The sequence below is a fragment of the Capra hircus genome, chromosome 7 (genome assembly GCF_001704415.2).
Source record: "Capra hircus breed San Clemente chromosome 7, ASM170441v1, whole genome shotgun sequence".
NCBI classification, from domain to species: Eukaryota; Metazoa; Chordata; class Mammalia; order Artiodactyla; family Bovidae; genus Capra; species Capra hircus.
The window spans coordinates 49,513,717-49,540,532 of NC_030814.1; the positions used below are offsets into that span (position 1 = coordinate 49,513,717).

The 26,816-nt window shown below is 39.5% G+C and overlaps 1 protein-coding gene across 9 annotated transcripts in view; it reads left to right on the forward strand.

Annotated features, from left to right (window-relative positions):
* Positions 413 to 26,816, forward strand: part of CSNK1A1 (casein kinase 1 alpha 1) — a 48,747-nt gene continuing 22,343 nt past the window's right edge. For 6 of the 9 annotated variants that reach the window (XM_005683153.3, XM_018050173.1, XM_018050174.1 and 3 more), the window contains exons 1-3: positions 414 to 1,115; positions 1,732 to 1,838; positions 24,427 to 24,553. In XM_005683153.3, coding sequence (XP_005683210.1) covers positions 993 to 1,115; positions 1,732 to 1,838; positions 24,427 to 24,553 — 357 coding nt within the window. In that variant the 5' untranslated portion in view covers positions 414 to 992. Of the gene's footprint in view, positions 1,116 to 1,731; positions 1,839 to 24,426; positions 24,554 to 26,816 lie in introns of all 9 variants that reach the window. The other 3 variants (XM_005683152.3, XM_005683154.3, XM_005683156.3) reach the window with 1 other exon arrangement.

Below are 26,816 nucleotides of genomic sequence, written 5' to 3' on the forward strand. Positions count from 1 at the left end.
AACACCGAGCCCTGAACTAATCCAGCCCGTACAGGCCTGCTTTTCTCTTTCTTTCCACCAGAGGCGACAGCCTCTTTCAAAAGAGATACTGAACTGGAATGGGCCGGTTGGGGGGAGTAGCCCCAGTAAAGATCAAAAGGTTAAAAAGCGCCTCAAACAAAGAGCAAAGGTCAACACCCAACTCTTAAGGCCTGACGCACCATCTTCCAAGAAAAATGAAGGTGACTCCTCCCTAATATGCTCTCTAGGCCTGGGGCCGCGAAGCCTTTCAGAAACCAGGCGGGTCTGACGTGACTAACAGGTAGCTCACAGTGCAACAGTCGACGACCGGAAGTGGAAATGGGCCCCGGGCGGGGATTAGAAGAGACCACGGCACGCTTGCGCAGTAAGCAGGGTGGCAGTACGCGTGCGCAATTGGGCGGTGACGGAGTGACGTTCAGAGCGTGGGCCGCGACTCTCACGGATCCGGTTCCGCCCTCCTTCTTGCTGTCGACCCTCCGGGGCTAGCGCTCGCGATCCCTTTCCCACAGTGCTCTGCGCTGTGAAGAAGCGGCTCCCGGGGACTGGGGGCATTTTGTGTTGGTTGGAGCCGGAGTAACAAGATGGCGGCGTCGGCGGAGTGACAGGGGTCCCTCCGGGCGGGAGCCGGCGGCAGTGGTGGCAGCGGTATCGCCGCCCTAGCTTCACCGCTCTCCTTTTCCAGCCCGCGGCGTCGCCGGGAAAGCGAGGCAGCGGCGGCCGCCAGAAACAAGTGGCTCAGCCTAGTAACCGCGAGAACTCCTTCAACAATCTGCGGCCTGGCCAAAAAACCTGACAGCAGCGGTGATCAGGTTCCCCTTGGCCGATTCTGGGCCCTGTAACGCCGAAAAAGAGCCATCGTTTTCTGTTGCCTGCCGCTCTCCACAGCCTTTCCGTGGTCGAGCCCTAGAGGCCTCCATCCTCCCCTTAGAGGTGTCGGGGCTTAGCCCCAGCCTCCATCTTCGTCTCTCAGGATGGCGAGCAGCAGCGGCTCCAAGGCCGAATTCATTGTCGGAGGGAAGTATAAACTGGTACGGAAGATCGGGTCTGGCTCCTTCGGGGACATTTATTTGGCGATCAACATCACCAACGGCGAGGTAATCACCTGGGGTGGGGTTCACGACTACGCTGCGCCTGTCCTCACTCCTCCGCCCCGCGAACTGCTCGGGCCTTTTCCCACCGCACTCACGCACTGGGAAGTCCAGAGGGAGCCAGTTTTCCTGTCTTAGGAACCTCCCCCGCTCTCTTTCCCTAAAAGGAAAGAACCCGAGAGAAAGGTTGGGTGTACTAGGAAGTTTCCTAGCTTGTTAAAAATACACCTTAATCGAACTTTTAAAAAACCGTTGTTTAAGGTGAGAACGGCAAAATCCTATTTCTGGGGTCCCCTCGTTTTCTTCCTATATTTTTAGTTGACTGGGGTTCTTGTTCCCATTAGGCCAGCTACCGATCGCCTGGTTTCTTCATAACCCTCATTACGTTTTCTGGATGAATCATTTTCTTATACTTTAGAGGACGTGCCGCTTTCGTCACTGCCCCCTGAAGAGGCCTTTGAGGCTGGTTGCCTCGTTTTATAATTACAGAGATCTTTCTCTTCCCAGCCTCTCACCACCTTCTAGCCGAGAGTTGGAGATGTGCACATGTTTCCCCCTCTTTTGCCAAGTGACATTGAATCCATAAGGATGTTGATGCCATCATCCCCTCTTTCCCCTGCAGGAGGTGGCAGTGAAGCTAGAATCCCAGAAGGCCAGGCATCCCCAGTTGCTGTACGAGAGCAAACTCTATAAGATTCTTCAAGGTGGGGTTGGCATCCCCCACATACGGTAAGAATCCTTGAGCAAACAGGCAATCTTCTGAGGGAAGTACAGAATGGGAGAAAATGTGTAAGAGGCAGGCAATGGGACCAGCTGAATCCGGCTCTTGGCATTTGCGCTACCTGGGTTTCCGGTGAAGCGTAAGTCACCACAATCACAGTAGATTTTAGTTTGCCAACTTAGTTTAGGATTTCAGTTTGTTAACACTCTGCTCCGTTTAGCTTCCGTCATTCTTCCCGAGGCTTTCTTTCATTTGCAGTGAAGAGTATGCGGGCCATCTTTGATCCCAACGCGGAAGGGTTGCCTACTGCTTTCTTTCACCTCAGCTGTTCCCTTAGGTTTGTCCAGCGAAGTGGATTTGAGGGTGCCGAAGTGACCGGGCTGGGCCAGTTCGGGTTGCTATTGGAGCTGGCTTGGGAAATGGCTGCTCTTTTGTTGTGTTTTTGTTCCAACATGTCTTCCTCCTCCGCTTAGAAAATGGCGGAACGACGTGACTCAAGCACATATTCCTGCCCTTTTCACTGCTTGGGTTCATAAGTTATGCTTCCTGGATTCCGTCTTTGGCAGCTCCGAGTTGATTAAACCTTTGAAAAGCCTAGAATAAAGACGCAGGAAGTGGTGAGGTTCAAGGAAAGAGATGGTATAGTGACAGCCTGTTTGTGATCTCTGCAGCAGATGAGATGTGAAATTAAGTTTACTATGCAAAATCTCTCATAGTCCTTTCCAGAAGTGTTAATTAACCCTGTAAAGAATGGTAATGTTTGTTGCATTTCAGTCTGTGTACGAAATTTTGTGGGAAATGACAAAGGCAGTTTGAGCAACACTATGTTGAAATTGACTCAGTTGTATTAAAAGGAAGCTTAATCATGTAACCGCAGTTTGACAAGTAACTTTAACCTGTTGAGTTACTTGGTCAGTAACTCTTCACATCTGGGAAATTGTAGCTTTTTTTGGAGATGGGATATAGGTGAAGGCAAATAGTAATAAGGATAGATGATGACCAGATGAAGACATTGGGTCCTTTTAAATTATTAAAGGATTTTAGAAAAGTTCGACTTTTAAGATTAAAGAATATCTTTCTAGGATAGAGACTAAAACACAGTTTAAGACCCAGCCCTTTTCCAACAATTATTTAATAACGTTTGCAAAAAGATCCAGATACAGTGGATCCACATATATAACTGGAATGGTATTTACTGTAGCCTCTTTTACTATCCTAGCTTTTATTCTTCAAATCTTTATTCTGATGTGAAAACCAGAGAGACACTATCCTTAAAAAAATTTTCAATGGTCATAAACATTTTTAATGGAGAAATTGAATGATACAATTTTCTATTGGTTGGAAGTCAGAATAAATTATTAGGAAGAAAATACCAGGTTCTTACAAGATAAAGATTAATGTGAAATCTGAGATGATCAGATTTGAGATTTTTAATGGTTCTCATCCATTAAACCTTGCTGTGGAAAAATGAAAAACCTTGATTAAAATACTATCTTTTTTCGTCACAGAATAAAAAAATTTGTGTTGGGCTAAGAATTTTAAATTTCTTTCCTTTCGCATATATTTTCATCTCTTCACCTTGGCCCTTGCTGATTTACTTCCCATTACTAGTTTTTCTTAGAATTAAATGGAAATGCAATCGTGCAGTATGAGGTCATTTGTGTCTGGCTTCTCTAACCTAATGCTTTCGAGGTTGGGAGGTTTTATAAATTTCACAAATCAGGTTGAATTTAATGTAAAATCATTTTTACAAAAGCAATAAGTACCTGGCATTTTCAGTGCTAGCTCCAAATTAAGTACGTGGAGTTTTATTTGGTAGCTTTTATTTAAGAACAGCACTTACACAGACCAATGAGGGCAGTAGTTAATATGCTGATTACCCACATAAATAAATGAAATTGACCTGTGAGTAAAATTCTAAGAAATTGAGAGAGGGAGTTGTGGAGTTACAAACTGGGTGGAGCTAAAGAGATTAACTTGACTTTCAAGCTAAGACTTCTTGGGAGAGGAGATGGGATTTCAGGATCTGACTGACTCTTAAGGAAGAAAGCTTGGTGAACTGGTCAGGGAGGCTGTCCAAGAGTGAAGTCTGGCTACTGGGAGTAGTTTCTAAAGCAGAATGTAGTTATTGAATGAGGGTGAGGAAAGAGTGAACTTGTTTTAGGAGTGGTATAGTCCAGGTACATAGAACAAAAAGTGGATCATTGGTTTTAAAGTATGAGAGTGAACTGTTTGTCTACTGATCTGGGAAGGATAAGAAAGACTTATGCATAAGCTTTCTTTATTTTGGGTGACGACATCATCTGTTCTGCTTAGTTTGTTCCCCACTATTTCCACATTAACTATATGCGTGTGTGTTTGTGTTTAGTTGCTCAGTCATGTCCGACTCTATTGGCCCCATGGACTCCTTGGTCCATGGAATTTTCTAGAGAAGAATACTGGAGCGAGTCTCCATTTCCTGCTCTGGGGGATCTTCCTGACTCAGGGATTGAACCCGTCTCTTGTTGTATCTCCTGCATTGGCAGGCGGATTCTTTACCACTACCTGGGAAGCCCAATAAATACACTCAATAAATATTTACTTGGGAAATAATAAATTAGATTGCTTATTAGCTAAATTAAATAAGGCAGTCTATTCCCCATTGTATTAGGAATTTGACACCAACATTTCTGGACCTCACTAATATCTACCTTCTCCCTCAATCCACCCTCACCCTGAAAATTGTCTTAAGATTCTATGGAATATTCTAAAACAAAGGCTGAAAATTACCGGGCCTATATATTATAGCATGTCTGCCTTATCAAGTCCTTAGTTTATAAGGACCTTATTAAGGGATCTGTTGTGCAGAAGCACAGCTGAGTAGAAAGAGCAAAAGGGGGAGGATGGTATTCAGTCTTTAGGTATGTTTAAGAAACTAAAAGCCTTTGGGCCTTGTGAATTGACCTCTGGGAACTCATTTTAAGTTACTGTGTTTCTGTTACAACCCTCCTTTTTTGGTGCTACTTTGAACTGAATTCAAATCTGTTGTTCAGTTTAAATCTGCCATGTGGTATTGACGGAGTGATCTGGGATCAGTCGGTCCCTTAATCTTTTGGGGGATATAAATTTCCTCTTTTTTGAAATAAGAGGATTTTACCAAGTTGGTAATTTTCTGATTTTGTTGGGGTAGAAGTGTGCTGGAAAGAAAAGTTTGGAGAATTTCCTACTCTTCTCTTGGAAAAAGTTTTGCGCACTGAGCTTTTTGGTAGGGTTTGTTTTGTCTTTAGTATTTATTTTATTTTATTCTTTTGACTTTGCTGGGTCTTCATTAATTGCTGCGCATAGGCCTTCAGTTGGAGTGAGCAGAGGCTACTCTGGTTGCGGTGTGTAGGCGTCTCACTTCAGTATCTTTTATTGGGGCGCACTGGGCTCTAAGCACGTAGACTTCAGCATTTGCTGCATGCAGGCTTAGTTGCTTCGAGACATGTGGGATCTTCCCTAACCAGGGATGGAACTTGTGTCCCCTGCATTAGCAGGAGGATTCTGTACCACTGAGCCACCAGGAAAACCCAGGTAGGGTTTTGTTTAAACAAGTTTCCCTACTTAAATAAGTTACTGGCCTAGTTGATCTTAGGACTTGTGGCTATGAAATTTTAAGATTTATTTTCAGATGATGGTAGCTAGAAAGCATTTCATCACAGTTTGGTGTTTAGTCTAGATCTTACCTTTGAATGATATTTTCGTGAGATACCACTCAGGACCTTAAAAATACTATCTGCATCAGGTAAACCATCAGTTACTATTTAGGAGAAAGTAAATTAATGGGGTACAGTTTTATAGAAAATATGGTAAAGAAGATGGGAAAGGGCATAGGATAATTTTGGTTGTCTGGGTTGTTGTTTTTTTTTTAACCGCCCCCCCCCCCTTTTTTTCCCCCTCTGACATTTCTGACATTTCCCCTGAATGTCAGAAATCCTAAGAGATATTTATAAAGTATTAGTTAATCCTTGCTGTTCAGTGTTAAAAGCAGCTTAAATTTTAATCTTAGCTTTTTGGCACTGAACATATATCCTGTAAATAAATTCTAATACTGTTATCAGAGAACAAAGATGACATCGACAGTGGGTATGACTTTGTTAGAGAGATAATGTTACAGATCACCCGATACATGAGAAATGTGATTTTAATTCATAGAGTAACTAAATCCATAGAGTAACTAAATCCATAGAGTAACTGTGATATACTAAATCTGTGATAGACTAAAGGTACTTACATTGGCTTATGCCGGATTTCTAGTAATGGAATAATGGAATGATGCTTAGATAGCATTTGGAGCTGGATGAAACTTTGAGAAATAATAGCCACACTCGATGGTACAGATTAGACAATTGAGTCTTCTTCAGTACTTCTTACTAGATGTCTCCTAACTTCCAGTTTTCTTGGGGAAGTTTTCACCTTTATGTCAAGATCAAATTATGTCATACCCCACACCTTTTCACTTGATGCTGCAGACCCATATTGTGCCTCCTTCTTTTATGACATTTGGTCTCATGCAGGAAAGCTGATAAATGTAAGTAACCTATTGTTTGCACTGTTACTTAATTGTGAAAGTGTTATTGTAGCACCCCAGGCTCCTCTGTCCATGGGATTCACTAGGCAAGAATACTGGAGTGGGTTGCCATTCTCTTCTCCAGGGGATCTTCCTGACCCAGGGATAGAACCTTGGTCTCCCGCATTGCGGGCAAATTCTTTACTGTCTGAGCCACAAGGAAGCCCATTAGATCCTTACGATTCTTATAACCCTTTCTGTTCCTTTTGAGTCCATGGATTGCTGGTTGAGAACTTTAGTGGACGTTATTGATTTGTATCTTAAAATGGAGTGATACTTGTAAACATTTGTATGGTCTGTGGATTTTACTGCCTTGGCTTTAGTCATTTTCTAGAGCTAGGTCATTTTGTTTCTGAGTATACTTAATCTGTGGGGCTTCCCTGCTGGTTTCGTGGTAAAGAATCTGCCTGCCAATGACAGAGATATGGGTTTGTTTCCCTGGGTCAGGAAGATCCCCCGGTAAAGGAAATGACAACTCACTCCAGTATTCTTGCCTGGGAAATCCCACAGACAGAGGAGGCTGGTGGGCTGCGGTTCTTGGAGTTACAAAGAGTCGGACATGACTTAGTGACTAGAAAACAATATCTAATACTTAATATGTATCTAAGATATGATTTGCTAAGGTTTTCTCATGATCTGTCCTGTTTAGCAGAAACTTCAGTGTCAAGAAGTCTGTACAAGAGAATTTGAATTTGGAACAAATGTTAGCTATTTAATCTTTTTAACTTATTCCATTTTATTATTTTTTAAAATATAATTTTGTGTGTTTATTTTTGGCTGTGCTGGGTCTTCGTTGTTGTGCAGGTAAGCTTTCCTCTAGTTGCGGAGAGTGCACAGGCTTGTTGTGGAGCATGGTCTCTAGGTCAGGCGGGCTTCAGTAGTTAGAGCATATGGGCTCAATAGTGGTGTGTGGCACATAGGCTTAGTTTCTTCGAGGCCTGTGGGATCTTCCCAGATCAGGGATTGAACACCTGCGTTGGTCTCTTGCATTGGTAGGTGGATTCTTTACCACTGAGCTACCAGGGAAGCTGTATTCCATTTTATTTTTAAGATCAGTCCTTGAGTTTTAACAGAATGGTTTCTGAAGCTAAATGAGTACCTTAATAGCTTTCATAATATAAATGAATACCTAGTCTAAATGATGTTTTCTGTACTGTTTTTATATAAGTGGCTCTTGAAAATTGTGGAAAAACTAGTAATAACATATACTGATCCATGTCTTAATGGAATCTTTTTAATGAGATGTAATTTTCATACAGTGTAGTGTATATAGATTAATGTATTGTTGAATGCTGCTGCTGCTAAGTCGCGTCAGTCATGTCCGACTCTGTGTCACCCCAGAGACGGCAGCTCACCAGGCTCCCCCATCCCTGGGATTCTCCAGGCAACAACACTGGAGTGGGTTGCTATTTCCTTCTCCAATGCATGAAAGTGAAAAGTGAAAGTGAAGTTACCCAGTCGAGTCCGACCCTCAGTGACCCCATGGACTGCAGCCTACCAGGCTCCTCTGTCCATGGGATTTTCCAGGCAAGAGTACTGGAGTGGGGTGCCATTGCCTTCTCCAGTATTGTTGAATAAGTTTTGACAAATTCATACACTGTAACCCACACTACCTATTGACATAAAGAATATTTCTTTTTTTATTTTAATACTGCTAATTCTTGGTAGGCGACATTTTGTGACAACATAGGTTTTATATATTTTTTAATTGACCTTTTGAATTATTGTAACCTTATTTTTCTGGATTTGATGCTGATTTGTCAGTATGTACAACTACAAGTTAGTAATATGTTTATCACCATGATGTATACTAACAATAAAATGACTGAGTTGGGTTGGTGATACTCAGTGGCAGTTGAGATCTTTACTTATTTTCCTTGTCTGAATAACTAAAATATTGCCTTTTCCTTGTCTGATAGTCATCAGTGGGGTATGTTTAATAGGGACTTCAGAAGTGCTGTAGAAAAATGTTTAGTTGGACATTACATTTTGATCCTTATTTTTATTTTTATATTTTATTTTTCTGATTCTCAATAAAAAAGGAAATGGAAAGAGCATTATACTGAGAGTCAATACTTAGGTTCTGTCTGTGGTGTCATCTAGATTTGAACCTAGAATGAATTCTATCATGAATGTCAGCTTTCCTTTATCAAAGGGATTTTGTAAGACTATCTCGGTCTTGAGTTTTTCTAAATGCATTTTATAAATTAGTGGCAACCATCTATGTGCAAAAAAAAAAAAGAATTAATACCAGGCATTGCCCATGGTCTCATGTAATCATTACAGGAATTCTGTTAGTTGAGTCAGAATAGTTAATTTGCCTAAAGTCACACAGCTAATGTGATATTTGAATAGATTTTACTGTCTCTTTCAACAGTATCAGTGGTTCACAAACTTCGTTGCACGTTATAATCACTCAGAAAACTTAAAAATATTGACACCTGGCTTCTAACCTCAGGTATTTCGAATTAATTGATTTGAGGGTATGACTTCTAGTTTAATTTAGTTTTGGGGTTTTCTTGGCTGCACCATGCAGCTTATGGAATCCTTGTTACCCAGCCAGGGATTGAAACTGGGCCCCCCCGCAGTGGAAGCCCAGAATCCTAACCGCTGGACCAAATCTAGTATTTCTTAAGTGAACAAATGGAAACATGGCTGTACTGGTTGATTTAGCTTTGAATCCTGATGTAGAGATACTGACATATCAAAATGCTAATGTCTGTTAATTTCACGGTAAAGGCTTGCTAATGTGGACCTTTGTCAGCTTCAGTATTTATCAGTGGTTTGTTGGCCTTTTGGAACTTCTTTTGGCTCACACTTGGAAATTTTTCTACAGGAGAATTTTTTTTTTTTTTTTTTTGAGCAAGCAAGATGGTGACAGTGACTAAGCATACATGGTGTATATCACATGTTTCATTTGTGCCAGCATTAAGTGTACAATGACAGTGTTTGCAAATTAACCTGAAATTGAGGCTATCCTATATTTCAGGTCCTCTGGAGGCTGCTCTGAGTACTTGCTTACACTGCCAGACTATTCTATCTACATGTAAGGTGGCTTTTATGGTGAGGGGAGGATGCGATCTGATTTAAAGCTATCTTGTTTGTTGGAAAGTGGTAGCATGAAGTTTTTGTAAATTTTGTTTCAAATTCCAAATTTTCAAAGTCTTTCAATTGTATACTTTCCTTATTTTGCTTTTTTTTGTTCTCACTTGATTGAAATTATTCTTAACACTAAATTTCCCTGATGGCTCAGCAGGTAAAGAATCTCCCTTCCAATACAGAAGATAAAGGAGACTTGGGTTTGATCCCTGGGTCAGGAAGGTCCCCTGGAGAAGGAAATGCAGCCCACTCCAGTATTCTTGCCTGAAGAATTCCATGGACAGAGGAGCCTGGCAGGCTACAATCCATAGGGTCGCAAAGAGTCAGATGTGACTGAGCATCTGAGCACGTATATCTACTTACTGAAAACCTAGTGTTTTCATTTTTTGAGCCTTCATAATACTAATACTTTGTATCCTTCTTAAGGAAGGGAGTGATGTTGGCTTTTTCTCTGAAAATTAAAGTTCTTTTCTTGGAGAGAGTCAGTGAACTTTACGGTACCTTCTAGAGAATAAGCAAACATTTCTTTTCATTCAACAAATACATGTATACGTGAGTACTTAACTGTATGCTGTGCAGTTTCAGATAATGGGCACATTTCAGTGAACAGATAATTTTTGTGAGGCCTACATTCTTTTTGAATATATACCATGTGCCTGACATATAGTTGTGACTTTGTCCCTTGCTAACAGTTAGTGGCAGAGATATCTAAATTTCATACTGTGAGGACATAACCTTTCCTTAACATCAGACAGCAGGCTGAGCTATCCAGAGATTGCCTTGATTGGAGAGGTCAGTAGAGACCCCATTATGTCTCCTTGTGAATCCTGCTTAGTCAACATTTCTCAAACATCATCCGTGCATAGTAATTACATTCAGAGCTTGTTTAAAATGTAAAGTTTTCTGCCTCACCCCTAGATTTGTTTGACCAGTACTGGAATGGGCCTTGCGAGTGTATTTTTATCAAGTACCTCAGATAGTTCCTGCTAAAGACCAGAGAACCACACTTTGAGAAATACTGTGCTGAGGTTTTGACACTTCATTGTTTTGAGCTGTTGGGGGTAGTTAGTGATTATTTTGTTGAGAGGGCTCTGACTGTTGTAAGGAGATGCTATTGTCTTGTTATTTCATAACTGTTGGACAACTGCTTTTTGTAATGAAAGTAATCCTTATATTTGTGTAGTGCTTTTATAATCTCATATTTACTAGGAGACTTCTTGATAGATGAGTATAAAAATGTTTACCAGTGAGCAAAAATGGCTTATGCAGGTAAGAAAATGACAAAGGAAGAACTGGAACTTGTGTTTTGGGCCATTGATTGAGTCATTATTCTTTTCATTATATTGCATATGCTGTGAGTTTAGCCAGCTTTCAACATTCTCTAGTCCAACTGCTGGTTTATTGAGCCACTTTTTATTTGTTTATTCACTGAAGGGCATTTTTATAAGTACACGTTGCATAGTTCTGTATTATTAGCTTAGATTTACATTGAATTCAATTTATGAAAAGATATTCATGTGTTTATACATTACTTTTTTCTTGCAGCTTATATCATTCTAGTAACTTGTGTTGCCTCTTCCATTTTCCCCTTTCCTATACTTGTGTTAACGTATCAAGCCGACTTTGTGTTCGTTCTTCTATTACTTCTTCTAAAAGATTATATCAAACTTAAAAAAAAAATAAAAGATTATATCAAACTTTGGAATTGTTTGTTTTTTGTGTATGTTCATTTGCTAATGTAGAGAAATTTGAGTTATTTTTAAAATCTATAATCTACTTAACGAAGGATTTACTAAGCTAATTAATTAATTAATGTAGTGTGTGTGTGTGGAGGGGGAATGTTTCATCCAGCTAAAATTATTTGTTCTCCTAGATCTTTATATGTAAAACTGTCTTTAATACAAATGATTCCTATATTGCTAAAAGTACCCTAAAGAAAATGGTACACTATTTGGTCTCTAAATAGTGTATTGAGAGATACTTTGATTTCTGGACTTACTTGCTCTAAGATTTTAATGTGTGTCTTCTCATACTTTCTCTTAAGGAGTGGAGGTAAGTCATTTCAGCCTTGAGAATTTGAAATTTAATTTAGGAAGAAGGAAAAGGGAACCCAGTTTTGTTTTGTTTTTATCTGGCTGCACCATGCATATGTGGGATCTTAATTCCCTGACCAGGGATCCAACCCATGCCCTCTGCATTGGAAGTGCAGAGTCCTAACCCCCGGACTTCCAAGGAAATCCCTCTGGGGCCTAATTTTGGTATTTTGAAAGTAGCATTGATGGTTATATCTTTGGACATGTTGAGTTTAAGGTGATAGGATATCCCAGTCTTAGCTCTTGTATAATTAAGTTAGCAGAGATACAGACCTAAACTTCGGCTAGGGAATTAGGACTGGTGTTTATTTAGATCTGAGCAAGATCAGTGTAGAAGTGGTAGTAGAGAAAGGAAATTGAGAGGTAAGGACTGAATTCTTTGGTGGAAATGCACAGTTAATCAAGGCAAGAGGCGATAATGGGATGTTACAGTCAGTGGAAGCCAGTTTTAAAGGACAGGCAGAGGCCAGATTTTTGGAGTTTCTTATTGTATTTGAAACTGCTTTTTTGGTGTATGTAGTGGGAGAGGGACATTATTTTCATAGCAGAGAAAGGGCACCACGAAACTGTAGAGGAGTGACTGAAACACTAGGGGACTATGAAGAAAGGCATCTTTCAGAATTTAGCTCAGATGACAGCTTTTCTAGGAAGCCTTCCCTTTTATCTTCTCTGAGTAAATTACTTAACTCCTCTATATTTCATATTTACTTTATTGTTGCTTTTATATTGTACTTGTCTCCAGTTCTTCTAGACCTTAAGATGCTTTTGACGTCCTTTATGGCAGTGTCACACAGAGAGCAGCTGCTTAATAAGTGTTGAGTCAGACTTGAAGAGCAGATTTTAATAAAGGATTTTTAACAGTTTTAATGAGACTATGTATGTAAGCATCATCAACTTAAAGTATGCAATTCATTGGTTTTTACTATATGTACAGAGTTGTGCTGCCATCCATCACCATAATACAGTTAAAGAATATTTTGATCCCCTCCTGTCCCCCAAAAACCTTGAACACATCAGTGATTACTCTCCATATCGTACTAGGCCCAGATAGCCGCTCATCTACTTTTGATATGTTTGCTTATTAAAAAAGATTTGATCAACCCTTTATAATTGGTATTGTGAAAACTACAGATGTATTGTCCTACTTCCCAGTGGAAAAGTATATTTTAATACTTGTATTCCCCTGGAGGTTCCAGGTCTTAATATATTGTCTTCCAGTACAATTATATCCAAGGCTAGAGAAAGCAGTGACAGCAAGAACCATTTGTGACCTTTGAAATATAATATTGGGCAGTATGATGAGATGAGAATGATAACCATTATACTGGGAACCAAGAAAAAAATTAAGATGGCAGATACAGACTAGATTTTTAACAAGTTACCTGTTAACAAGAATGTAGGGTGATCTTGTCTTGCTGTGTACCAACAATGCTGGCTGTTTTCAGTTTCTTGTGAATAACAAAGCTTAGAGTGTACTCCTAACCCCTGCTCACCTCTTTACCTGACCATCTTCTGTTTATGCTTCAAGAATCAACTTTACTTGTTCATGGAAAGGTTTTCCCTAATGCTTCCCTCTAAAAAATTGATTGGGTCCCCATAATTTGTACCTTTCACCATCAGTTTCTCTTTCATCATTTGCTGACACAGACTGTGATATAAACTATGAGAGTAAAAATTACTTGGTTTTGTCTTGTTAGCCACCATAAATGTTGAAGGGTAAATGAACAGGAACTTTAATAGTAGGTAGTACCAAGTATCAAGGCACATTTGTTTGTGTTTTAAAAATTTGCAGGTTAAGGAACGTCTATGCGTGTTTTAAAGCAGAGGGCAAGGAACAGGAAGACTGAGAAATGGAAACCTTACAGCATAATTCAAAGATCTTAGGGGTCATATTGTCAGCAGAGGGTTAGTAGTAGCAGGTAAGAGGGTTAGGATGAAGAAGGAATGTGAATCATGTTAGTTGACATTGTTATTGGCTGACTGAAACGTACTGCACAAGTTTTAGATCTTAATCTACAGTCTGTTTACCTTGAAAATCTGTTTAGAGGGGCTTCCCTGGTGGCTCAGTGGTAAAGAATCTGCCTGCCAACACAGGAGACAAGGGTTCGATCCCTGATCTGGGAAGATCCCACATGCCGCAGGCACTAAGCCCCAGTACCGCAACTTCTGAACCTGTGCCCTAGAGCCTAGGAGCTGCAGCTGCTGAAGCCTGTGTATCCTAGAGCCCGCGCTCTGCAGCTAGAGAGTGGCCCCTGCTCACAGCTCGAGAAAAGCCTGCACACAGTAACAGACCCAACACCACCAGAAATTAAAAAAGAAAATCTGTTTAGAGCAGCGTTCTTAACTTGGTTCAGGGATATCCCTTCTTCCCTTCAAGAGGTCAGTGAGTTGGATGAAAAAAAAATTCCAAAGTTATTTTCAAGTACCTCACTAGTTTGGACAGTACCTGTGGCTTTGTCACCAATAGAAATCACAGATATTTTTGTATCACATTGTTGCATGAATCTCATAATAGTCTTTATTCCCATCATACTTCAAAATTACACTACTAATTAGACCTGCCCCTATATTTTATTATGTAGTGCTTTAATAAAGAGCATGTATTTTACTATATCAAGATTTATTTTGAAGTAATTTTATGGTAACTGAATCGCTCTAAAATTAGTTTCCTTTATAATGCTACATATTATGCTTTTTAAATACTCTGAGAAGGGATCAATAGGCCTCATTAGACAGTCAAAGGTGTGTGGGGGGAGTCCATGACAACAAAAAAAGATTTAGAACTCCTGATGCAGAACTAGTGACTCCAACTCCCACCCACCCAAACATAACTTGCTTGAGCAAGTTCTTGGTGAAAGTGGAAGTCGCTCAGTCGTATCCGACTCTTGTGACCCCACAAACTATACAGTCCATGGAATTCTACAGGCCAGAATACTGGAGCGGGTAAACGCTCTCTTCTCCAGGGGTTCTTCCCAACCCAGGGATCAAACCCAGGCCTCCCACGTTGCAGGCAGATTCTTTACCTGCTGAGCCACCAGGGAAGCCCAAGAATACTGAAGTGGGTAGCGTCTCCCTTCTCCAGTGGATCTTCCCAACCCAGGAATGGAACCGGGGTCCCCTGCATTGCAGGCCAATTCTTTACCAACTGAGCTACCAGGGAAGCCCAAGTTCTTTCTCATTGTGGCTAAGTAAAAAAACATTTGTTTGATGCAGGATTGGTCTCGGTGGATATCCACTGTTTTCCCCTATCTAGTCTTGTTCAGTTTTTATTAAATTACTTCCATGCTTGTTAATACCCTCCCTCACTGGTGTGAGATTATAAGGATCGGACAATTAGCCAGTTAAAGACCTGGGAAAGTTTTGGGAAAGGTTCAGTGAAGTAAAAGGTAAAATTAATATCTAAAATTTCTTGAAATCATCATATCAAAATTATTCCTCTGATCACCATATCTACCTCTAAAACTGTTTCTTTTGTTCTGTCTAAACTTTAGTCTAAATTTCTTTACTAAACCTGATTTTCAGACTTCCTTGGTACGGTCCATTGGTTAAGACTCAGCACATCCAGTACACAGGGTGTGGTTCCATCCCTTGTCTGGGAACTAAGATCCCAATTGCCTGTGTGGCGGTGCAGCAAAGTAAAAAAACAACTTGATTTTCCAGTTCTTTGCAGTAGCCAAATAGCAGCATAGAGTGTCATTCTCTAGTGAAAGCCCTCTGGATCTCAAACCAGTTCAAAGGTATTTCTGCAATTGTAAGTCCAAAGGATTGTGAATAAAAATTTCATGTTACTGAACTTCTGAAATATGAATTGTGTTTTAAATGTGAAATTGCAAGAAGAGGAAATAGATTGATGTTTTGATGGCAAAAGAAGTTTATATTATTAAATTTTAGGTGTCTTGTATTCAAAGTAAAATGAAAGCCACTAATCTAAGGAACAAATAAGGGCAGAGAAGCTTTTGGAGAATGATAGTTACACAACAGTCTTATGTACCAAGTTAATAGAAAATCAGGAGATGCCCCACATTTAGTCCTCTGTCTGGTTCTCTTTCAGAAAGGCTGAAGAGTTACCATGAATCAAAAATATAGTCAAACTGGTGCATTATGGTTCTGTTTTTGTGATGAAAAATGCCATTAGTAAAATAGAGCATTATAAATACTAACAGTTTTAGGTTAAAGGAGTTACAGTGTCTTAAGACTGAAGTTCATAGATGGTTCTACCTTTCAATCAACTATTGAATGTAGTACCAGGAGGACTGGTAACTCTTGAGACTCGGGAATTTAAATTGAGAATTGAGGGCGGCCTCCTGTGGGATTCTGGTAATTTAGGAGGACAGGGGTAGTAGGAAGTGCTTTTCTTAACTGTCGTAAATGAACTATTAATCCCAAGGCACACACACCAAAAACAAAACATGGGCAGAAAAGGCAGCCAGGCATGATTACGATGAGAAGCAAGAAGGAAGATACAGGAAACAATGCACAAGAATTTTCTGTAGGTAATTTTTTTGGCCCATGGTAATTTGGGTGCTATTGAAGGATAGGAAGAAGAGCTGTCTATAATTTTTATAATATTATGAAAGGCAAAATTTAATATATAGGAACATTGAAAGAAATTCAGACATGAGACTACGGTGATTAGAACTGTTAGCAGTAACAACCTAAAGGGGGAATTCTAGCTAGTTTACTTAGAGTTGAGTGAGCTTGTACTAGACAAGGTCCTTAACGTCTACCCTCGTAAGAAGGAAGGTAAAAGTTGGATGATGATGAGTTGGCAAGAGACTGAGTTTGAGATACAGTGTCGTGAGATTTATAGTCAGTTCAGTCACTCAGTGGTATCCGACTCTGCAACCCCATGGACTACAGCACGCCAGGCTTCTTTGTCCATCACCAACTCCTGGAGCTTACTCAAACTCATGTCCATTGAGACGGTGATGCCATCCAACCATCTCATCCTCTGTCGTCCCCTTCTCCTGCCTTCAATCTTTCCCAGCATCAGGGTCTTTTCAAATGAGTCAGCTCTTCGCATCATGAGGCCCAAAGTATTGGAGTTTCATCTTCAGCATCAGTCCTTCCAATGAACACTCAGGACTGATCTCCTTCAGAATGGACTGGTTGGATCTCCTTGCTGTCCAAGGGACTCTCAAGAGTCTTCTCCAACACCACAGTTCAAAAGCATCAATTCTTCGGCGCTCAGCCTTCTTCACAGTCCAACTCTCACATCCATACATGACTACTGGAAAAACCATGGCTTTGACTAGATGGACCTTTGTTGGCAAAATAATGTCTCTGCTTTTTAATATGCTGTCTAGGTTGGTCATAGTTTTTCTTCCAAGGAGCAAGCGTCTTTTAATTTCATGGCTGCAGTCACCATCTGCAGTGATTTTGGAGCCCCCCAAAATAAAGTCTCTCACTGTTTCCATTGTTTCCCCATCTATTTGCCATGAAGTGATGCGACTGGATGCCATGATCTTAATTTTCTGAATGTTGAGTTTTAAGCCAACTTTTTCACTCTCCTCTTTCACTTTCATCAGGAGCCTCTTTAGTTCTTCTTTACTTTCTGCCATAAGTGTGGTGTTATCTGCATATCTGAGGTTATTGATATTTCTCCTGCCAATCTTGATTCCAGCTTGTGCTTCATCCAGCCTGGCATTTTGTATGATATACTCTGCATATAAGTTAAATAAGCAGGGTGACAATATACAGCATGGATGTACTCCTTTCCAAATTTGGAATCAGTCCATTGTTCCATGTCTGATTCTAACTTATTTCTTGACCTGCATACAGATTTCTCAGGAGGCAGGTCAGGTGGTCTGATATTCCCATCTCTTTCAGAATTTTCCAGTTTGTCGTGATCCACACAGGCAAAGGCTTTGGCATAGTCAATATAGCAGAAGTAGATGTTTTTCTGGAACTGTCTTGCTTTTTCCATGATCCAGCAGATGTTGGCAATTTGATCTCTGGTTCCTCTGCCTTTTCTAAATTCAGCTTCCACATCTGGTATTTCACGGTTCACGTACTGTTGAAGCCTGGCTTGGAGAATTTTGAGCATTACTTTGCTGGCATGAGTTCAGTTCAGTTGCTCAGTCATGTCTGACCCTTTGTGACCCCATGAACCGCAGCACTCCAGGCCTCCCTGTCCATCACCAACTCTCAGAGTCCACCCAAACCCATGTCCATTGAGTCGGTGATGCCATCCAACCATCTCATGCTCTGTCGTCCCCCTCTTCCTCCTGCCCTCAATCTTTCCCAGCATCAGGGTCTTTTCCAATGAGTCAGCTCTTCGCATCAGGTGGCCAAAGTACTGGAGTTTCAGCTTCAGCATCAATCCCTCCAACGAATACCCAGGACTGATCTCCTTTAAGATGGACTGGTTGGAGCTCCTTGTTGTCCAAGGGACTCTCAAGAGTCTTCTCCAACACCATGGTTCAAAAGCATCAATTCTTCGGCGCTCAGCTTTCTTTATAGTCCAACTCTCACATCCATACATGGCTACAGGAAAAACCATAGCCTTGACTAGACGGACCTTTGTTGGCAAAATAATGTCTCTGCTTTTGAATATGCTATCTAGATTGGTCATAACTTTCCTTCCAAGGAGTAAGTGTCTTCTTGTTTCATGGCTATAATCACCATCTGCAGTGATTCTGGAGCCCAGAAAAATAAAGCTAGCATGAGAGATGATTGCAATTGTGCGATAGTTTGAACATTCTTTGGCTTTGCCTTTCTTTGGGATTGGAATGAAAACTGACCTTTTCCAGTCCTGTGGCCACTGATGAGTTTTCCGAATTTGCTGGCATATTGAGTGCAGCACTTTGACAGCATCATGTTTCAGGATTTGAAATAGCTCAACTGGAATTCCATCACCTCTACCAGCTTTGTTCGTAGGGATGCTTCCCAAAGCCCACTTTACTTATTATTTGGCTTCTTTGAGTCAAAAAGCAGATGCTTCCTGGTGACAGGGAGTATTTTTTTTTATTCCTTGCTTTGTTTTTCTCATCTCCCATGTCACGTGTGCCCTGGCCTCTTAAAACCTCTAATACAGCTTTTTATTCTTTAATTCAGCAAATGTTACTGAGTATTTCCTGCTTGTAAGGCATTGTGCTGGATGCTGAAAATACAGAGTTGTGAACAAGACATAAAATGGCTCTTCCTATTACATTAGGACTCTCTAAAGAAATTGAACCGATGAGTCTTATATACAGGCATATCTCAAAGTTATTACAGGTTCAGTTCCAGAACACCACAATAAAGCAAAGTCACACACATTTTTTGGCAAGTATGTGTATTAATTTTGAAATACCTTATTGCCGAAAAGTGCTAGCCTATCATCTGAGCTTTGAGCAAGTGGTAGTTTTTACAATAATAGCATCAAAAATAAAGATCATAGATCACCACAACGATATAATAATAACAAAAATATCAAAATAATGAAAATGTGACGGACACAAAGTGAGCACGTACTGTTGGTAAAGTGGCGCCAGTGGATTTGATCAAGACAGGGTTGCCACAAACCTTCAGTTTGTTTAAAAAAAAAAAAAAGTGATACCTGTGAAGAGCAATAAAGAAAGATATGCTTGTATTATAGATAGAGTTTTATTATGAGGAATTGGCTTACATAATCATGGCCAAGAGGTCCCGGGACCTGTGGACTGTATGAACTGGAGGCTCAGGAAAATCAGTAGTGCATTTCTGCTTCAAGCCTGAAGGCCTGAGAGCCAGGGGAACCAAAGATTTAAGTCCCAGGTTGAGTCCTAAGATCTGAAAACCAGGAACATGGATGTCTGAGAGCAGAAGGTGATTATTTCAGTGTAGCAGAGAGAATTTTCTCTTCTCTGCCTTTTTGTTCAGTTCAGGTCCTCCACGTTAGGGAGAGTGATCTTCTTTACTTAGCCTGTCATTCTGATGCTAATCTCTTCTGGAGCCAACTTCACAGACACCTCAAAATAATGTTTTACAAGCTATTCCAGAATCCCTTAGCCCAGTAAGGTTGACACATAAAATTAACCGTCACACTAATCAAGCCGTAAGAGAAGGCCTACGTTAAACAAATGTTCCTTTTTCTGTTATTATTGTTCTAGTTATAGGGATGGAACATATTTAGGTGCTTTAATCTGAACTGAGTATTTATGATGATTACAGTGATTTACTATTCTTGGAAGTCGTTGGGTCTCACAGCAATATTTAAAATATTTCATTTCATTCTTTTTTAAGGTACTTCTATTTTTGTAGAGATTTATTAGGGAAAAGAAGGAAACTCTTCTCCAAATCTTCTAATTGGTCTTCATGTCATTGTCATTCCTTTTACTCCCCAGGCTCCGTATTGCATACTGATACCAAGGCCAGCTTTTAATATTGACTTAATTATATTAGGTCCTAGACATATCTTACTGATATTTTCCCAGCTATCTATAAAATTTAAAGCACATTAGCCTGGCATTCAAGAGTCTATAATATAGCTCCAAACTATCAGTCACCTTGATTCTGCCCTTTATACGAACCTGTGTCTATTCTTGCCGCCTGCCTAAGACATCTTTTTCTACCTTCCCTATCGAAATATTATCCTTCCTTCAGGATCTGACTGGTGATAGACCATTTTCACTAGGTTTCTTTCTTTGGACAGATGTCGTTCAGCCCATTGATTTTCTTTTCTTTTTTTTTTTTTGCTTCTCTGAGTTCTGGTAGCGCATTTTGGTCAGCCCCAGTGACTTGTACATGTATGTGCCATCTTAGCTTTGTGCTTCTTACATGTGTCTTAAGTTTTTAGCTAGAGTTACTTTGGATAGGGGTTTAGAAGAACAAGATGAGATCAGAGATGGACCTTGCCTTCTGCTAGAGTTTTCTTCAGACCTTAAGGTACCTTTTTTAATGGTCTCAGTAAGTAATGATTTTTTTGAATTACAGACTCATTCTTTGGCCTGTTGCCTTGATTGATCAGGCAACACTGAGTCTAAAGACATTTGAAACAGAAAACGAGACCTTGTACTTTCGTTTTTGCTTTCATCCATTAAATTATTTGATTCTTCTGCATGTTTTGAAACTAAATAAGGTCCAAATCAAACCAGTTTTTTTTTTAATCTAATAAATTGTCAGAGTTACCTACAATGTGCACATTACCATAGTGTGAAGTGAAAGTGAAGGTGTCATTCGCTCAGTTTTCAACTCTTTGCCACCCCATGGACTCTGGCCCTTCAGGCTCCTCTCTCCATGGAATTTTCTAGGCAAGAATACTAAATACCATTCCCTTCTCCAGGGGATCTTCCCCACCCATGGATCAAACCCAGGTCTTCTGCATTGTAGGCAGATTCTTTTCCCTCTGAGCCACCAGGGAAGCCTCTTACCATAGTGTATGTACCTAGTAACAACACATTGTTACATACATTAAAAAATGTCTAAAGATAGGACCTTAAGTTTCTGGTTGAAAGCAGAAATAGGAGTGAGGCTTTCACTTTGGTGTATTTCAGGTAGTCTGCAAACTTAAATGATCTCAGAGAATCAGGTTAGTGCTTGCTCATTACCCAGGTTCTGTGAAGACTTATAAAAAAACAAACAGTAAGCCCTGTGTTACCAGGTGGAGAGAGAGAGAGAAGCACCAAAGTAACAGTACCTGAATATTTGTACCGTCAAGGGGTTAGATCTTGGATTCAAGCAGTAGTCAGTGGCTATGAGAATTCTGTGAAATGGGAGATCTGTGTGAGACAGGCTACTTAAGGAAGATTTCTGACAGCTGGATATTAGGATGTTGAAATTGCAAATGGAGAGTTAGGAGCTCTCAGAATAAAAGGGAAACATGGAGGTGAAGGCAGAAACTGAGTGAGTATGATTTGGGTAAGCAGAAGACTGTTCTGGCGCCTAATCTGTGTGTAATCAGGTCTGGCTGGATTGCACAAGTGGAAGACACAGATGGGGAGGCTGTGAGGTCTTAGGTTTCAAGAAATTAGTTATATATTCCTTGCCCTCCAGGCTCCTCTGTCCATGGGATTTTCCCAGCAAAAATATTGGAGTGGGTTGCCATTTTCTCCTCAGGGGCCCCCAAGTCTCCTGAGTCTTCTTTATTGCAGGTAGATTATTTACTGCTGAACCAGCAGGGCTTAAACTCACACACTTAAAGCAATAAGAAGAAAAATACCTGATGACTTGATTTTTTTTTTTTAAGTATATTTCTAAATTCATCTGATTTTTTTTTTTCCTGTGTTTCTAATTATTCTGAGAATATTCTGTTAAAGGCCTACTTTGCATATGACTTCTCATGGCCATGTGAAGTATGAATTTATGCCTTTGATATGTCAGGTTTGTGGTTTGGGTTGGATGCTTGTAAAATTTACTTTATTGTAATTTTGTTAGGGAGCTGTTGGTACAAATTTGTTGATATACTTCTGAGGTGTAGTCTTATGAGAGTTGATTTTTGCTTTCTCTTTTGCCTTTGACTTTTAGTGACTTCCCCTCACTTCCTTAGCATTTTCCATACTTTGTATTCTTGATTAGAGTCATTTCTTTTTCTTTAAAACCTAGCTAAATTAGATTTATATTAAAAATCTGCCATAATTCTTAGTATTGGATATTTATAGTGTTAAGAATGGGTTTTGAAGTTCCTAATAGCTTCCCAGCACAGATTTGCCTCTGCAATTAAGTACAGAGAGGATAAAAAAAGAAAAAGAAAACAAAATAGAGGAATCAGGAAAGGAGAACATAACCATATTTCATTTTGTTCATCACTTATCTTTCAATATTATTGTTTTGTTTTACCCATCTCTTCCCACCTCCGCCCCTTTCCTTCACCCTCCAAAAACCCACCACTGTGACCTTTTTTATGTGTGAAAGAGTTATTCTTCAAAGTAAATGTTGGAATGGATGTGAAGAATGTTGAATTCTTATATGGAAAACAAAGGATTGAAATAAGAAAATTGCAGGAGCTTTGAGCACGATTTTAGATACAATCTCAGACATTAGCAGATTGGCCCTTCTGTTGCTTTTCTTAGGCGAGTGGGCACAATCTCTGTACAGTTAAAAAAAAACTCTTTGCCAACCAGGCTATCTTTTTCAGCAAAGACATGAAAATGAATTCCTCTTTGTGTGTTTGATGGTAGTTATTCATGTTTCCTGTTTGCAAAGTAGTCCTCAGGAACAGGCGAAACAAAAGTACAGGAAACAATGTGTGCTTTTTAAGTCTAGTCCCCTTGTGGTCTTTCACATAAAATTCCAGGGATAGTATTCGTTGGACCTGAATATGGGACCACACTTACATAAGACATCAAGGAGATCAAACCAGTCAGTGCTAATCCTAAATCAAACCGTCTAGTCAAAGCTATGGTTTTTCCAGTGGTCGTGTATGCATGTGAGAGTTGGACTATAAAGAAAGCTGAGCACTGAAGAATTGATGCTTTTGAACTGTGATGGTGTAAAGACTCTTGAGAGTCCCTTGGACTGTGAGGAGATCCAACCAGTCCATCCTAAAGGAGATCACTCCTGGGTGTTATTGGAAGGACTGATGTTGAAGCTGAAACTCCAGTACTTTGGCCACCTGATGGGAAGAACTGACTCGTTTGAAAAGACTCTGATGCTGGGAAAGATTGAAGGCAGGAGGAGAAGGGGACGACAGAGGATGAGATGGTTGGATGGCATCACCGACTCAATGGACATGAGTTTGAGCAAGCTCTGGGAGATGGTGAAGGACAGGGAAGCCTGGCATGCTGCAGGCCGTGGGGTCACAAAGAGTCGGACATGATGGAGAAACTGAATAACAACAAAAACACTAAACATTTTTTAAAACAGATTTTTTAAAGCATTTTTTCCCTGCTTTGAATATTTTAAAAACACATAAACTTTTCAAATGGTAAATCCAGGTATAGTTTCTTATTAGAGTTATTAAAGACATCACTTCAGTCCAGCTTTAAAATAGCTTACTCTTTTGTTTGTTTACATTTTAAATAAAAGCCACTTCTTTTTCCAAGCTGGTCTTTTTTTTTTTTGCCTGCACTGTGCAGCGTGTGGGATCTTTAGTTCCCTGACCAGGGATCAAACCCATGCCTTCTGTAGTAGAAGCAAGAAGTCCAACCAACCATGGACTGCCAGCGAATTCCCTCAAGCAAAATTCATAATTTAGCTAAGTTTAAAATAAAAATGATAGTGCGTATTTTTTCAGAAACTACCCTTCTCTGACCTAGAGACATAGAAACTTGCAATCACTTACTGCAGTGATTCCTAGTCCTTGGAGTCTCTGAAATTAGCAGTTGATGTTCCTAGAGTTATTGTGGATAAATGTATATCCACAGAAATACAACAATGGATAATTAAAGCATGATCCTTCCAGTAAAAAGTGAGTGTCATCCTTGTGGTAATAGGATTATTTTCTGTAATCTGGAACTAAGCAAAAATATGACTCCTTATAAATAGAACTTGGTAGGAAGTGGAACAGAAGTTACAATAAAATGGATATTTACTCTCTGAAACATTTTGGAATGACTGATAAAAATCTCCTCTTTTTTCAATTAAAAAGTAAGACCAGGTGAGGTTTAGAAACTTGCCCAAGGTTACAGGAATTAATGGTGGGTGGATAGAGAATTCACCTGCCTTGCTTAAAAAGCGTTATTAAGGCTGCCACACAAGTACTAACTTAATGGGACAGTGGGTTGCTTGACAGAAAAAAATCTCTTTATACATTATTTTGTATTGGGCAATGTAGTCAGTAAGTGCGGTCATCAGCTAAATAGAGGAAAACAACCTTAAATAAAAACCTAGAGGAAAACAATCCTACATTTTTAAAATTTGGTGATGTTAAGTGATAATCAGCTTTTTATAATGCCTTCCTCTTTCCCTCTTTGTTAGGTGGTATGGTCAGGAAAAAGACTATAACGTGCTAGTTATGGATCTTCTTGGACCCAGCCTTGAAGACCTCTTCAATTTCTGTTCAAGAAGGTTCACAATGAAAACTGTACTTATGTTAGCTGACCAGGTATGTGAAACTTTGATGAGAATAAAAGCTAAGAAATACTGCTGTTTAGTATTAACTATAATTAACTACTTAACTATAATTTCAGAGTAGAAACAAGAGTATTATAATCCTGTATAATCCTTGGGTTGAAAAGTATAGTTATTCAAGTTTGTTACTCTAATAAGTCTTGTAGATGTTTTCCTGTGGTATAAGACAAAAATGAATTATACTGGTTTAATATTCACCTATAAGCTTAAGAGTTTTCGAGCTACTCCCATCATATAGTATATTTGTTTTAGTGTTGAGTATAACAGGTTTCTTTGTAAGATTTTGTTTGAAGAAAGGATTTGGGAGTGTTTGTGTGTGTGCAAATATAAATAAATATGTATATATTAAAATTTTAATTAAGCAAATTGAATGGTATTATGTGTTGAACCCTTGTGAAAGGTATATTTTTGAGGAAAATAAGGTACTGAAATAATTTAATGAACAGTTTTTGACCAAGTAGATGCTTGTTACAGGACTCTCAGCTATTGGTAATATTTAAGCAAAACCATGGAAATTTTTATGTCATGAATTGGATTTATGCATTGATTGAGGTTAGATGAAATTATTTTAAAGCCCAAAGCTAGATTTTTTGGTTTTTGTTTTGTTTTGTTTTGTTTTAGCTAAAGGTAATAAAAAAAAACCAGTTTTAAAGAATTTTAAGATGGGAGAATGGGGTCAGGAACAGACCTTGAGGAAACATGTTATGGTCAAAGACAACAGGTAAATGTCAAGGACCTTGCATAAAACATGACTTCTTAATATGCTTTAACTGACATGTGAGCAAATCTTAATAAAAGAGTTTGTATTCTGTAGGCTCAGTAACACATAGGCATACATGCAGTGAACATTTATTCAGGGTCTGCCACTGTAAAGGAGATCAGTCCTCGGTGTTCATTGGAAGGACTGATGTTGAAGCTGAAACTACAATACTTTGGCTGCCTGATGCGAAGAGCTGACTCATTTGAAAAGACCCTGATGCTGGGAAAGATTGAGGGCAGGAGGAGAAGGGGACGACAGAGGATGAGATAGTTGGTTGACATCACTGACTCGATGGACATGGGTTTGGGTGGACTCTGGGAGTTGGTGATGGACAGGGAGGCCTGGCGTGCTGCAGTTATGGGGTCGCAAAGAGTTGGACACGACTGAGTGAGCTGAACTGTACTTAGCACTGGAGTGTACAAAAAATAAGAACTAGTTTCTTCCCTTGTGTAACATAGAGTTAGTGGAGAGAAATGGATGGCTTCTGTCATGAAAGTCTATATTGGATACTCTGGTAACATCAGAGAAATAATGTAATTTAGGGAAGGGGGTTGTAGGAAGGCATTTGTTTAAGAAAGAATAAGTATTACTTGGCTAGAACAAATATTTCATGTACTTGACTGGTGCCAAAAGTGAGACAGATGTTTTGTTTTACTTATTTAATATATGAATTGCTGCTGTGCCTAAAGATGGTATTTGGACATTGTATACATCTACTTCCTTGAGTGTATAGTTTAAGCCAGAGATTACAATTTGCCTTCACAAGCCATTTGCCCAGGTAGAGGAATAAGAGTTAGAATGTATATCCTTGGTGATAAAAGCTCTATAGAAAATGCAGGCAAGTAAAAATAGAATCCTGACGTACACTACTGAGAAGAGCGAAAACATATGGGCAGAGAGATAATGTTGGCAGCCTTTGGACATGGAAAACATTTTCAAGTACAACTTGTATTGTATGGAAAAGGTAGACATAATTGATAACTTAGAAATTTAAACTATTATAGAAGAAAAATTTTAAATCTGTTTACATAACAAATGACTGATAAAAGACTGTCTGTTGTATGCAAAGAATTCTTAAAAACTGACAAGAAAAGGACAAGCCAAAAAAATAATGGAAACGTATGGATTGACAGTTCACAGTATAGTAGTAAATCCAAAAGGTCAGTAAAAGTTAGCAGGTTTCTTAACTGTTATGAAATTACAAGTGAAGTCAGTACCTGTGAAAATGGGCAAGATTTAGAAAAAACTGAGATAACTGCTAGTGGGGAAAAAACATTAGTGCTGAAAAAATGAGTTGTTATAGTCTATTTTTAGAGGCAATCAGTTTGCCTTCAAAGCAGCAACTCCACCTGCAATGACAGGGGAGTTACAACCCATAGAAGTGCTAGTTGATAAGGATATATAAGTATATTAGTGTTTATGGTGAGAGAATATTGGAAATAATGAGCATTAATACTGTGAGTTGGAATAATTGGGG